Source organism: Bos mutus, chromosome 6 (genome assembly GCF_027580195.1).
Source record: "Bos mutus isolate GX-2022 chromosome 6, NWIPB_WYAK_1.1, whole genome shotgun sequence".
In the NCBI taxonomy this organism is placed as follows: domain Eukaryota; kingdom Metazoa; phylum Chordata; class Mammalia; order Artiodactyla; family Bovidae; genus Bos; species Bos mutus.
In genome coordinates, this window is record NC_091622.1 from 58073808 (window position 1) to 58087170 (window position 13363).

Genomic DNA, 13363 nt, shown 5'->3' on the forward strand with positions numbered 1-13363 from the left:
CACGGGGGCGGGGCCCTGGTGGGGCCGCGGGGCGGGGCAGCTCGGCCAGCCCGCCCTGTCCCCCTCCCAGCCCGCCCTCCGGCCGCGTCCCCGCCAGCCCTGCCGACGTGGCGGGGCGGGACCCGGAGGCGCTCCCGCGCGCACTCGGCCGCCTGAGCGGTAAGAGCCCCGGGCACCTCTCGCCTTCACCCCCTTCCCCGGGCGGGCGCGGGGGCGGGGGGATGCTGGGACAGCTGCCGCGGGGTGATGGGGAGACCCTGCCGTCTCTGTTTATCCCGTTCGGTTCCCCGAGTCGGCAGGGGCTGGGCACCGGGCACAGGATCGGAGGGAACGGCCCTGGAGGTGAAGGTCCGGGCAGGCGCGGGCGGCGCGGCCGAGGGCCCCGCGTGGGTGCGGGCGTGTGAGTGTGTGTGTGTGAGTGTGTGTCGCTCCAGGTCCACGCTCATGCACACACCCACACGCCCGCACTCCTGCTCTGCCCCCTCGGCCGGCGTGAACCTCTGCGGAGCCTGTCTTGTGCTCCTGAAGTATTCGGTCCCAGCACAAAGCAAGTCTGAAAAAGTTTCCCCCAAGTCCCAGGTCCCAGTGAGAGGCAGGCTGCGGGGTCTCCGCAGCGGCGGGCACAGGCGAAGCAAGCCCCATCCCGGGGTTCGCCAGCCCTTGGCCTGGAAAAGCCGAGCTCCGGCCTTGCCCTCCCACCCAAGCTCATCATCCATCATCTCTCCCGCTGCAGACGCCGGCACTGCCGGCGCTTCCACCCCAGCTAGCACCCTGAGCCAGCAGCACCTCTATTCACAGCCCCCAGGTTGAGCCCCACTCCCCACCTCAACGCCCCCACCCGCCGGCCCAGTCGCTCGTCTTCTTCCCTGGAGCCAGGCTTTTCTAACCATCTCAGATCAGGCGCCTGAACTTCACTGCCCTTTCCTGGAGTAGGAAGAACTCTCTGCATGAACTGTCAGGGTGATCTCTCTGTCCTTCGATGCCATCAGTTCTCATCCTAAACGTCTTGAGAGGGTCAAGCGGGTGGCTTTTAAAATCAATGTCTCGAACTCCAGAAGACCTCGTCCACCCTGAGAAAACTAAGTAGGCAGGATTTCTCCTCAGAGCCTTCTCTGCCCTCGTTTCCTCCCTTGCCCCTTCCCCACCTCACCTGTGTCCATTCCCTGCCTTTCCTTCCTTTGCTAAGCTCAGGAAAAAATCTGATAAACTCCTTAGGGCATAAGTTCTAAGCAAAAGAAGGGAACTTTGAGGGTGGGATCTGAGGCTCCTTGGAGCCAGTGCAGAAGGAATTTGAGGGTGGGAAGGAGCCTTGCTGATTCTCACAGATTCAGACATTATTAGACCAGGCTTACATCACACATTGTTTCTCTTTAATCAATATCAAACAATATATTTCAGTTCAGTAAATACTAGAGTGTCGGAAAACAAGCTAGGTGCTTGTTGGTCACAGTTCTGGAGGAGAGACAAATAAATGTCTATTTTTAAAAAATGATACAGAAATAAATACTCCTTAAAAATGCCATAGAAGTCTATGCAATGTATCTTCTAAAACATTGGAAGGAGTGGGGCAAATTTGGGAAGATTTCAAAGTAGAAAGTAACATTGTTGTTCAGCCGCTGAGTCATGTCAGACTCTGCCATCCCATGAACTACAGTGCACCAGGCTTCCCTGTCCTTTACTATCTCCTGGAGTTTGCTCAAACTCATGTCCATTGAGTTGATGAAAGTGATTCTAGACATTGAGAAAAAAAAACAAAAACAGGACTTTGCCAGGCAGTTGGAGGCAGGGCATCCTGGTCAGAAAACCCAGCATGAGCAAAGGTGGAGATGTTTATGAGCTGCCTGGGCAGTGATGGAAAATGTGCTGTCTGGTGAGTTGAGAGTTCCAGGAGGCTTACAGAGAAAGTGGAGCTGGACTATGAGGGGCCCCAGATGCCATGCAAAGGTGTTTAAACCTCATGTTTTTTAAACAGGGGAGCAAATAGGTCCTTATTCGTGTTTCATAAAATTACCTGGCAGACGTGTGGAAGCCAACTGGAGGAAAAAGAGTCTGGGCTCTGGGAACACATATTTGTCAAGTACCATTGGAACTCTTGCAACCTGGTTAAGATCCTGTCATCCACAGTTTTTGTTCCTGGTCTTTCACTGACGGACACTTTTTAAATTTGGAGGCAGTGATCTCACACAGGGCATTTATTGTATTACCAACTTCTTATTTTGCCAAGTGAGACCATTTAACAAATCCCTGCACTCCAATACTATTTCATAAAATGAAAGATGTTTTAATACCAAGAAAAGCATGAAGGTTAAACTTGAAGATGAAGGCAGTCCTTTACGTTGAATAAATTTAGACTGATGAAACACTCTCTATCTTGTCCTCATTTTTCTGTCATCACAGGCCGGTCCCAGTCCTACAGTCTGTTATTGGGGAACAAAGTATGCAGATCGTTATGTCCACCCTTACTCTCCAGAGGAGGAAGTGAGGAAGCCCAACGAGAATGAGTGGGCTGTACACCTGCAGAGAGATAGAGAGATCAGAGCACAACTCTTTGCACCTCAGCATCCATCCCTCCCATCCCTTGATATTCCTCCATGTGGCTGTTGGCCCAGCCACATAGCATCCGTTCTGCGTGTCTAGATTCATTCCTAGCACATGCTTTTTTCCCATCAGGCCTTAATAACTGTCAAAGCCTCTTTCCAGGTCTCCCTTGTATGAGATCAGTCTAGTTCAGGTACTTCTTTACCTGCTGTGATGTGCTGTTTACATCATCATTTAACCATTTCGTGTTAGAGGCAGTAGTTTCCTGGACCTTCACTGACCAGGAATCAGATGGAAACAGATTATTCGTTTTCTGAAGGATGTCTTCCGTTTTAAACTTATTTTTGGAGCCATGAAATTGTTGCTCCAATACCTAGCATAGTTCTGGGAGCATTTTAGGTGATGAATGAATTGACTCACGAAAAACTAACTTATATTCCCAGCCCACAAAGGCTTCTTTATATGCCACTCTTCCTCTTCTTGGAGTTTACTGAAGAAACTTCCTTGTTTCTGTGGGTTGAGGCTCCCTAGCATCAAAGCCACAGGACACGGCTGTAATGGTCAACATTCCAAACCATAAATCAGGGTGAGTTTAAATCCGACTGCTTCTGGGGCACCCAGGCAGAGATGGGGGCCAACCCAGGACACACAGCGTGCATCCTGGCCACCCACAGTCCCTACATAGGAACAGCTGTGTCTTAGAACACACAGTTTGTAATGACTTCAGGTGGAAGGGCACTGTTTTAAAAATGACTACCTCTCTCCTGTCATAACATCCAGAGTAGACCAAGGTCTACCAGAATAAAAAAGATCTGGACGAAGCTTTCTTTTTTTGGTTTAGATTCAGGGAAAATATGGACTTGTAACAGAAAAGTTCACATACAATTAGAAGCTAAAGTAGGGCTGACCATTTTGATTATTTGAAAAGATGTAAAAATATAGTCTTCCTGAAATAAATTGTCCATAAATGTCTCCTAACAGTATTGGTTCAACTCCTTACAGCTGAATGTCACGTGTATTTCTGAAGGAATGGCTTCATGTTGATAATTGGATACAGAGTAGCCACAGGGAAGACAGGTTTTGTTGCAGTCATTTTTCCACAGTTGAGGGGACCTGACCTAAGGCAGTTTGGCCATCAGAGATGGGTGAAAGTGGTAGGCTCCTCTGTGCAACTGTAGAACCACAATCCACTCTCAGAAGTTCCGCCACACACTCCTATTTACGTTAGCAACCAGGCTCAAATAGAGCCTGACAAGAACAAGCTGTATATTTGAAGATCTAGCTCTCTGTCTTTTTAGTCCTTGGGTGAGGATGGCCCTGGAGGCAGGACTCAGCTAACCCTGTAATCAGGCTTTGATGTATTCTTGCAATGAGTAGAAGAACTAGAAGAACTCTACGGCGAAGCTCAGTAGCTCCTGGATTCAGTATAATCTTTGCCCTGGAAATGGAAGAGCAGAAAGTACCTGTACAGAATTTCTTGCCAATCCACTTTAAGCACCATTTCCATTTTATCAGTGAAAAATACTTTTAATAGTGTATTGTGTTAGTTGCTCAGTCATGTCCACCTCTTTGTGACCCCATGGATTGTAGCCCCCCCATGGTCCTCTGTCCATGGATCCTCCAGGCAAGAAACCTGGAGTGGGTAGACATTCCCTTCTCCAGGGAATCTTCCCAACCCAGGGTTCGAACCTGGGTCTCCTGCATTGCAGGCAGATTCTTTGCCATCTGAGCCACTGGGGAAGCTTTTAATAGTACCCCCTGATAAATAGTGTTCAGAGAGAGGGATGGTTGAACCCTCTCACGAGGTGAACAGTCCATTACAGAATCTGAAATGGTAACTAAAGACCTTGAAAAGTATATTCCTTAATAGGACATTTAAAATGTTAACCAGCCACCCCCAGAGCATAAAATAAAACTAATCCATGTAGATGTTCCATGGTATGTGCTGAAATATTTTAGCACTAGGAACAGTATCACAACAATTTAAGGTGAAGCAGATATAAAATGTTTCTAATGCTTTTTATTCACCCATAAATGTTTATTATAACCAGGTTTATTCTCATGTTCCTGCTGATAGAGAAGTGAAATAGTTTGGAACTTCTTAATAATCCAGATTAATAATAAGGTTTTTCAAATTATCTTACAAAGAAATTAAAATATCAGTGCCTTTGACTAAATGTTGATGAACACAAAAAGGGGAATCTAAGTGATGTCCAAGTATGTGCTCAATCTCCTTATGTTCGTACTCCTAGGCCCCAGGTGAGGATAAGGGTAAATTAGGAGAACTCTAGGCCATGGCAGTGAAGGAATGTCCTAGACCATGGGTCAGCAAACATTTTTTATACAGGGCCAGATAGTAACTATTTTAGGCTTTGCAATTTGGGGGCCATGTGGTCTCTCTCGCCACTCTTCACCTCTGCTGTTGTACTCGAGAACCCACAGACGTTATATAAACAAGTGAGCATGTCTGTGTTCCAATAAAACTTTGTTTACCAAAACAGAGGGAAGGCAAATTTAGGCACCTGGCTGTAGTTTGCCAACCTCTGTCCAGGCCAGTCCTGACTGGTTTTCACAAAAATTTTATAAGCTTCCACATGACAATAGCTTTTCAATTACCCTCCCTCAATCTCATCCCTCTCCCATAAACCACAGTAACAATCCCTTTTCTGCAGGGTAGCCAGAATCACTCTTTACTCCTTTAACTAGGCATTGACCATACTTACTGACAGACCATCTCCAACCTTGAATACCCGAAACTTAACGTATCAGCCAAAGGGGAGGATGCATTCTTTGCCTTTCCCATCTGCAGACTTGTTTATAGTTGTGTTATCAGAGAATTCAAGTATTTTTGTTTAAAAAGAGACATTCTAACCCAGTTATCTTGTAGGTGAAGGAACAGAGGAAAGACAATATGGGTCATTTGAAACCACTTGCTGTAAGATAGCTCCTGAGTAGCGAATGAGGTAAAGGCATTTGCTGCTTACTTTCATTTCAAATTACACTTTAATTTTAAATCTTCCCCAAAATATTAATATAACTCAATACACATGTTTGTTGAGTTTCCTACAGTGTTCAAGAAACCATGTTAAGTGCTGTATAAAATACGAAGACAAAATAAGGAAGACTCTTGTCTTCATATAGTATTTACAACATATTAGGATAACACTCAAACGACTCTAATCAAAGATGATTGTAACCATCCGAACTGAGATAGATGCAAAGCACTCTGAGAGTTCAGAGGAAGAAAAATTATATCCAGTTAGGAGGAACAAAATATAGAGGAGACAGTTACTCTAAATGGGCCTTAAATTTGTTAAAACAACATACTGAACCAACAGCCACCTGACAGTCTTTTGTGAATGTAATATATTCACAGAATTGTATAGCCATTACCACTGTTCAGTTTTAGGACATTTTGGTCACCCACAAAAGAAATCCACATCCATTAGCAGTCATTACTCATCCCCTCTCCTTTCAGCCACTGAAAGTAAAAGTGAAGTCGCTCAGTCGTGTCCGACTCTTTGTGACTCCGTGGACTGTAGCCCACCAGGCTCCTCTGTCCGTGAGATTCTCCAGGCAAGAATCCTGGAGTAAGTTGCCATTTCCTTCTCCAGGGGATCTTCCCAACCCAGGGATCGAACTCAGGTCTCCCGCATTGCAGACAGCCACTAGAAGCCACTAATTTACTTTCTGCCTTTGTGGAATGGAGGTAGGTATTGGAGAGTCACACATAGAAGTGTGTAAAACTGTGAGAAAGGGACAAGATTCACCAAGGGAGAGATAAAAGAAAATAGCTGGACAATTTAAGGAACAACTGTTTGAAGGGTCAAGAAGGTTGGCAGGTGCACGTGAATTGTAAGTTGGCCACTGTCATCACATGGCCAGTATGTGAGATGGCTTCCCACATACTGTGGTTTTAACAGTGACCAGAGATTTGACCAGTTGGTAAACACCGAGGTCAACAAAAATACCCACTGATTAGCCTGCAACTTGGTTTCCTATATAGTGAGGTCATTATCTCTTTTTTAGACTACTGAAATTATCCGGCTTCCCAGGTGGTTCAATGATAAAGAATCTGCCTGCAATGCAGGAGACATGAGTTCAACTCCTGGTTAGGAAGATCCCCAGGAGGAAGGCATGACAACCCACTCCAATATTCTTGCCTGTAGAATCCCATGGACAGAGGAGCATGGTAGGCTGTAGTCCATAGGGTTGCAAAGAGTTGACATGACTGATTTGATTGAACATACACACATGCACGCAAACACACACAAGGAAATTATCATCTTGAACTATCTTCTGAATATATGTTATCCAATAAGGTAGCCACTAGCCACACATGTCTATATAAATTTAAGTTAAAATTATTTAAAATTAAATTAAAAAATTAGTTCCTCCATTGCACCAGCCACATTTCAAGTATCTGATAGCTATATGTGACTCTTAGCTACCATATTTGCCATCATGAATACAGAACATTTCATCATCACTGAAAGTTCTATTGACCTTCACTGTTGTACATGGTAGCAATAACTCACAAGCTTCATAAAGAGGTTTCTGTTTCGTGTGTTATTTTGTAATGGCTCCATTCCTCATTTGGCTTAATATGTCACTTCTTTATTCCATTTCATCCTTGTGTTTCCCCATCTAAACTATTCACCAAAGAAAGCTCAGACCTTCATGGGCTGGTACCCAACAAGGCACACTTCTGTGTATGTATGTTTTTTTCAATTTGAATTTCTGACCAAATTGCAATACTAAATGTCAAGCATTTTTAAATAAGCTCTCAGGTATTTTCCATGCTTATTCTTATGGCTACAAATATAATTAAGTCATATGAAGTAAATACTTTCACAGATACAGATAATACTCTTAGTTCCTATATGTATATTTCCTCATGCCAGGTGAAAGATCCATGAAAGTTTAAAGATAGCACTGTAGGTCTGTATTAGTTCCTACTGCTACTGCAACAAAGTACAACCAACATAGTGATTTATAGCAATACAAATGTATTCTCTTAGAGTTCTAGAGTCTGAAGGGAGAATGTTTTCCTTGACTTTTCAACATCTAGTGGCCACCTGTGTTCCTTGTGGTCTGTGGTCTGTCCCTTCATCTTCTGAGTGCATCACTCCAATCTGCTTCTGTCATCACATTAGCTTTTCCTCTTTGCAGTCAGATCTCCCTCTGCCTTGCTCTGATAAGGACACTTGTGATTTCAATTAAGACCCATGCAGGTAATCCAAGATTCTTAATTGAATCATATCTTCAAAGTCCTTTTGGCCATACAAAGTAACATTCACAAGGTGAACGTGGATGGAACCTGTGTCTCCTGCATCTCCTGCATTGCAGGCAGATTCTTGACCACTGAGCCACCTGGGAAGCCTGATAATTTCATTAGTCTAAAATAAAGATATAAGGACCTCACTGCATAGGAAGCCAAGTCACATTCCAAGGATTATGACATGGATATTTTGCGGGGCCATTATTCGGCCAACACAGAGGTTGCATAAAGTTTCTTCTTGGTAGCAAAAAGCTTATCTCCACCAGATTTAATTATTCAGGGCTTTGAATTAAAATTGAATAATTCAGATAAAGAGTAAGTTGTTTGTTTGTAATCCTGTTAACAGATATTAAAATGTCTGACAATGGCGATGACACGTTAGCCTCTGGAGACAAAGAAGAAATTACCAACAAGCCCAACAGTGATACTTTACCCAAAGATGCAGAAGTGCACTGTGATTCAGCTACAATTTCAAATGAGCTAACGCCAGTGAATCCCAGAAGAGATGTGCATGAAAATGAGGCTGTTCAGGGTGCAGAGACTGCTGACACTGGACTCGCTGAGGAGCCCAAAGACCTTGGCGCCACGGAGCCGCCCCTCAACGGAGAAGTGGCTGAGGATGCCCTCACTGAGTGTGTTGATGCTGTGAGCCTCGAGGCAGAACCTGGATCCGAAATACCCCTGAAAGAACAGAGTGATCCGGTAGGAGTGGTTCATTTGACCGAGTTCTTACTGATACCTACCATGGGCATAGATTTGTGCCAAGCTATGAGGTTAGGAATTGGGAATTCAGTATACACTATGACATTACCTCTATCATCAGAGATGTATTGTTTGGTGAGAAAAGGTATATATGAGAATAATTGGTCATTTTAATATTTTCATTTTGTTGATTGTATTTTTATTAACAATAACCACCACCAAATTATTGGACACAACAGGCTCTCTCCTAACTACTCTATATGTTAAGTAATTCACTCCATACAACAGTTCCTTGAGGTTCTAAGCTAGATATTATTAACCCCAAGTTATAGATGAGGCAATCAGGCTCAGAGATCTTAAGCAACTCAGTAAGATATTAAGCTACTTAGTAAGTGAGCTCAGTAAGGGAGCTACTCAGTAAGTGAATGATATTGTAATATTGAATATAACGAGTCCAGATTATTAACGAACCTAATTCCACCCTAAACAAGTTAATGCTTCTTTAACATCACTTAAATTTTGCTGCATATTTACAAACCCACTCTGAAGATCTGAAACCTGCAGATTCCCCTTTTATCATCACATACCACCTTCCGGAGACAACAGCAGAACACCCTTGTGCTTCACTTTAGCGCCTGCACCTGACTCTCTGGGGGATGGCAGGCCAGTATCTCCATGTCACTACCTCATTCCACATCAGTATGACCAAGCTGGGTTTTCCTGACACCTTTCCCTCCATCCACGTGGGGACCGGAAGGAGTGGGGAGGCACTCTGCAGGACTTGAGGAGATGGGCCACTCTCCTCCGAACCTGCCTTCTAGAAGGATGCTACAGTGTAGGGGGATCGGCCCTGCTCTCCCGAAGTGTGCCCCACACGTCCCCTCCTTGAGGTGAGTCTGCTGCATGCAGTGAGGGAGGCAGGCTAAGCGGGGAGTTGGGCAGCTGGGCTTCCATCCCCCATCTATCATTAACTCTCTTAGTTTGGGCAGGACACCAAATTTCTCTGTGCTTCAGTTTTTCCTCTGTAAAATGAAGAATTTGCCCATGAAGACCACGAGGTATCCTTCTGACTAATGTTTTGTGATTCTTTTACTCAAAAGCAGACTTCTTGGGCCTCAGTTTCCTCAAATTGACTCTCAGAATTATTCTAAGATGAGATGAAAGGAAGGGTTTTCCCATCACTGGAGATGTTTAAACAAAAACAAATGATCATTCTGCTGAATGTCATGGAAGGGATCTGAGGACCAGCTGGGAGTTTGGATCAGTTATGTAAATATACATGCAAAATTTTGTTTATGAGTTCCATGATATCACAGACACTTTAAAGCCATCCATGGACCCCCTGAGGGATTAAGAATTTCTAGATCAAAGGGTCTCAACTCTAGCTGAACATTTCAACCACTGAGAGAGCTTTGAGAAATAATTGGGAGTGGGGAAGAAAGAATGATGACAGGGTGGATAGTAGTCTGAATTCTCCAGAGAAACGTAACCAATAGGATATGCCCTCTACCTGTACTAACTTGTGTGCCTGACTTTGGAACCTGTGTTCCTTCCATGCTGTCTTTCTACTGGGGCGCATTGGTTCCCAGTTGTTATTGTAACTGCTACTATTAATACATGCTTTTGTACATTAAAAAATATATATCTTAACCATGACATTCTGACCGAAGATGATTCAAAGAAGCTATAAGAGCTTCATTGAGTCGTGATATGTGTGCTCATGAAGGCTAGATTATACATGCCAGTTTCAGACTTCTAAAAGTTATAACAAGTTTGCTAATAAAGATAGCAAAATAAAAAGTCAGGATGCTCCTACACATCCATCTTCTTACATTTTGAGCAAATCGAATGAATTCTGCTTTTGAGAGCACTTTGTAAACCTCCTTAATGCTACAGAGAGAGAGAAAGAGCCAACTGGCAGACAGGTATTCCCCTCCCGGCACCTCCCCTCCCCTACCGATAGCTTTGAAAAGGGGAGCATTTCCTTATCATGAAGCTTCACAAAGTATCTGAATGGAAGTTCAGAGACTGGCCACAGAGTTAGAGCTGTGGCTCTGCCTGTGTGTGTTGAGGGGGTGGCGAGGGTGGTGGGTGGCAGGAGACGGGGGGCGTTGCATCAGGAGCTCAGATAGAAGCAGGATGTGGGAGGAATTCCTGTGAGCATGTTGGTTCTAAGAAAACAGAAAGTTAATACAGGTGGCTGGAAGGGCCTTGAGAGGAAAACATATCTCTTTCACCCAGGTTACATTTAAACCTTCTAACTAGGTACAGATATAGTCTCTTCTTAATAATTACTTGAAAAGGGGATTCTACTCTCTCTCTCTCTGCAACTTATCCTTTTGTCTTAAGTTGATATTAGAAGAATTCAGTTGGGTGCTTCATCTTCAAGCATTGTTCGTTTGCTCTATTTTATTGGTTCTTCATTGCACACTTACAGGAAGTTCTTTTGCGGTGATGAAAACAACCATTTTTCTGTTGATCCAGAAGAGAATGAATTCTGCAAAAAATCTTGAATCAAAAGTTCATTTGTACATTGGTTGGTTGGATCTTGAACACAGGTCTGCTGAGGAATGACAAGTCCTTCAGGAAAAGTTCAAAAGCCTGTCTGGTCCTAGATGTATTCGAGTTTAAGAGAATCTCATCACCTCTTAAAAAAAGTTTCTAAGGGGAAATGCCTGTTTTTTAAAAAACCTGGCAGAATAGTCATTGAGGAAGTCGTTTCTTCTATGACACACTAGATTTTGTGATAATGGGTTTAAATGTATATGTTTTTTCTATAAGTGGTATCTAGTTACTTTGGGTCTTGGTCCCCTTAAAATTCACCTTATTAGCTTCCCCTTTGCCTGAATCAGCATGGCAGCCATCACTTGGCAGGCAGGACGGTGTGACCAGGAGGCACTCTGGGGCCAATGGTTCTGCCAGCTACTCAGCTGGCACGTCTTCTTTGAAGGGTCACACCATCACAGTTGATGCACTCAGAGAAGCTGTCTCTGTCTTTAGGGCCCCTTCTCTTTGTCATCCATTCTGATGTACAGACTCAGAAACCATTGAGTTAAGGCTTCTTTCAGGAATCCACACCACAACATCCATAAGAGATGGTCCCCAGGCCCCCTTGAACTTTGGAGGTTGGACTAGAGTCTAAATCTTTACCAGCCCCATGACACGATGTATTATGCTCCAGAAGCTGGGTAGTGTAACTATCTTCAGGATGCCTCCCATCTAGTTGGGAAAGGAAGTGTTATATGAAAGCAATTATAGTATGTCTTGGACTTTCCTGTAGCTCAAACAGTAAAGAATCTGCCTGCAATGCAGGAGATTCTATCCCTGGGTTGAAAAGATCCTCTGGAGAAGAGAATGGCAATCCACTCCAGTATTCTTGCCTGGAGAATCACATGGACAGAGAAGCCTGGAGGGCTACAGTTCGTGGGGTCACAAAGATTTGGACACAACTGAGCAACTAACACTTCACTTCATAGTGTGTCTTAGTGTACTAGATATATACTAGATAGGCCAGGCACAAGGAAGCCTGAGATGGAGCACCCAAATCAATCTTAAGGAGTTGGTGTAGTCTTCATCCTCAGTTCAGAGATGTTTGTCGTGGGTGCTAGGTTGGAATGACATTTATTCCCAGAAATCTTGTGGGACCTTATTATGTACTAGTCTCTCCCTCTCTCTCAAAGTCACTCAGTCATGTCTGACTCTTTGCAACCCCATGGATTATAGCCTGCCAAGCTCCTCTGTCCATGGAGTTTCCTGGCAAGAACACTGGAGTAGGTAGCCATTCCCTTCTCCAGGGAATCTTCCTGACACAGAAATCAAAACCAGGTCTCCCGCATTGCAGACAGATTCTTTACCCTCCGAGCTATGAGGGACGCCCATGTGCTAGTCTATCAGCCCCTAAAAGATCTAATCTAGTTCAAATTTCCCTAAATTCTTAGCATTAAGAAATATTACCCAGACTGAAAAAATTTCATCCCTACTGTCCTATACCAATACATTAAAAAGCCAATCATGAAGAAAGTAAAGAATGCAATGTTACCACTCAAAGTACTCAAAGGAAAACACAGACTACCACTCACTAGTTCTCTCCCTAGAAAAGGAAAAGCAGGGTGCTTAAGAACAATAAAATTTCTGTCAGCAGAGACAAAAGTGAGAGAACATAGGCCAAGATCTGCTGATGACAGATTTTTGCCTCTTAAATGAGTGAGTAGAGTTTGCTCCAGTTCTATTGGAGTGTTTCTCTTTTTTATGACTTGCCACATGAAGACATCTGATTTTTCACTTGAGCAACCAGATGGTAGCTGTTACCTTTTGGTTGTATTGGACATGCATATGCATGCTTCGGAGAAGGCAATGGCACCCACTCCAGTACTCTTGCCTGGAAAATCCCATGGACAGAGGAGCCTTGTAGGCTGCAGTCCATGGGGTCACAAAGAGTCGGACACGACTGAACGACTTCACTTTCATTTTTCACTTTCATGCATTGGAGAAGGAAATGGCAACCCACCCCAGCGTTCTTGCCTGGAGAATCCCAGGGACAGGGGATCCTGGTGGGCTGCCCTCTGTGGGGTCGCACAGAGTTGGACATGACTGAAGTGACTTAGCAGCAGCAGCAGCATTCATGCTTAGTCTCTCAGTCATGTCCGACTCTGCAACCCCATGGACTGTATCAGGCTTCTCTGTCCATGGGATTTCCCAGGCAAGAATACTGGAATGGGGTGCCATTTCCTCCTTCAGGGGATCTTCCTGACCCAGGGATCAAACCTGTGGTTCCTGCACTGGCAGACAGATTCTTTACCACTGGGCCACCTCGGAAGCTCAGTTGCATTGGACAGTGCTTCA

The 13363-nt window shown here is 44.3% G+C and overlaps 1 protein-coding gene across 5 annotated transcripts in view; it reads left to right on the forward strand.

Moving 5' to 3' along the window:
• The first annotated feature begins 2 nt into the window (after nucleotides 1-2).
• Nucleotides 3-13363, forward strand: part of FAM114A1 (family with sequence similarity 114 member A1) — a 67794-nt gene continuing 54433 nt past the window's right edge. For 2 of the 5 annotated variants that reach the window (XM_070372265.1, XM_070372266.1), the window contains exons 1-2: nucleotides 3-159; nucleotides 8166-8521. In XM_070372265.1, coding sequence (XP_070228366.1) covers nucleotides 8174-8521 — 348 coding nt within the window. In that variant the 5' untranslated portion in view covers nucleotides 3-159; nucleotides 8166-8173. Of the gene's footprint in view, nucleotides 160-5425; nucleotides 5502-6108; nucleotides 6129-6152; nucleotides 6248-8165; nucleotides 8522-13363 lie in introns of those variants that run through there. The other 3 variants (XM_070372267.1, XM_070372270.1, XM_070372268.1) reach the window with 3 other exon arrangements.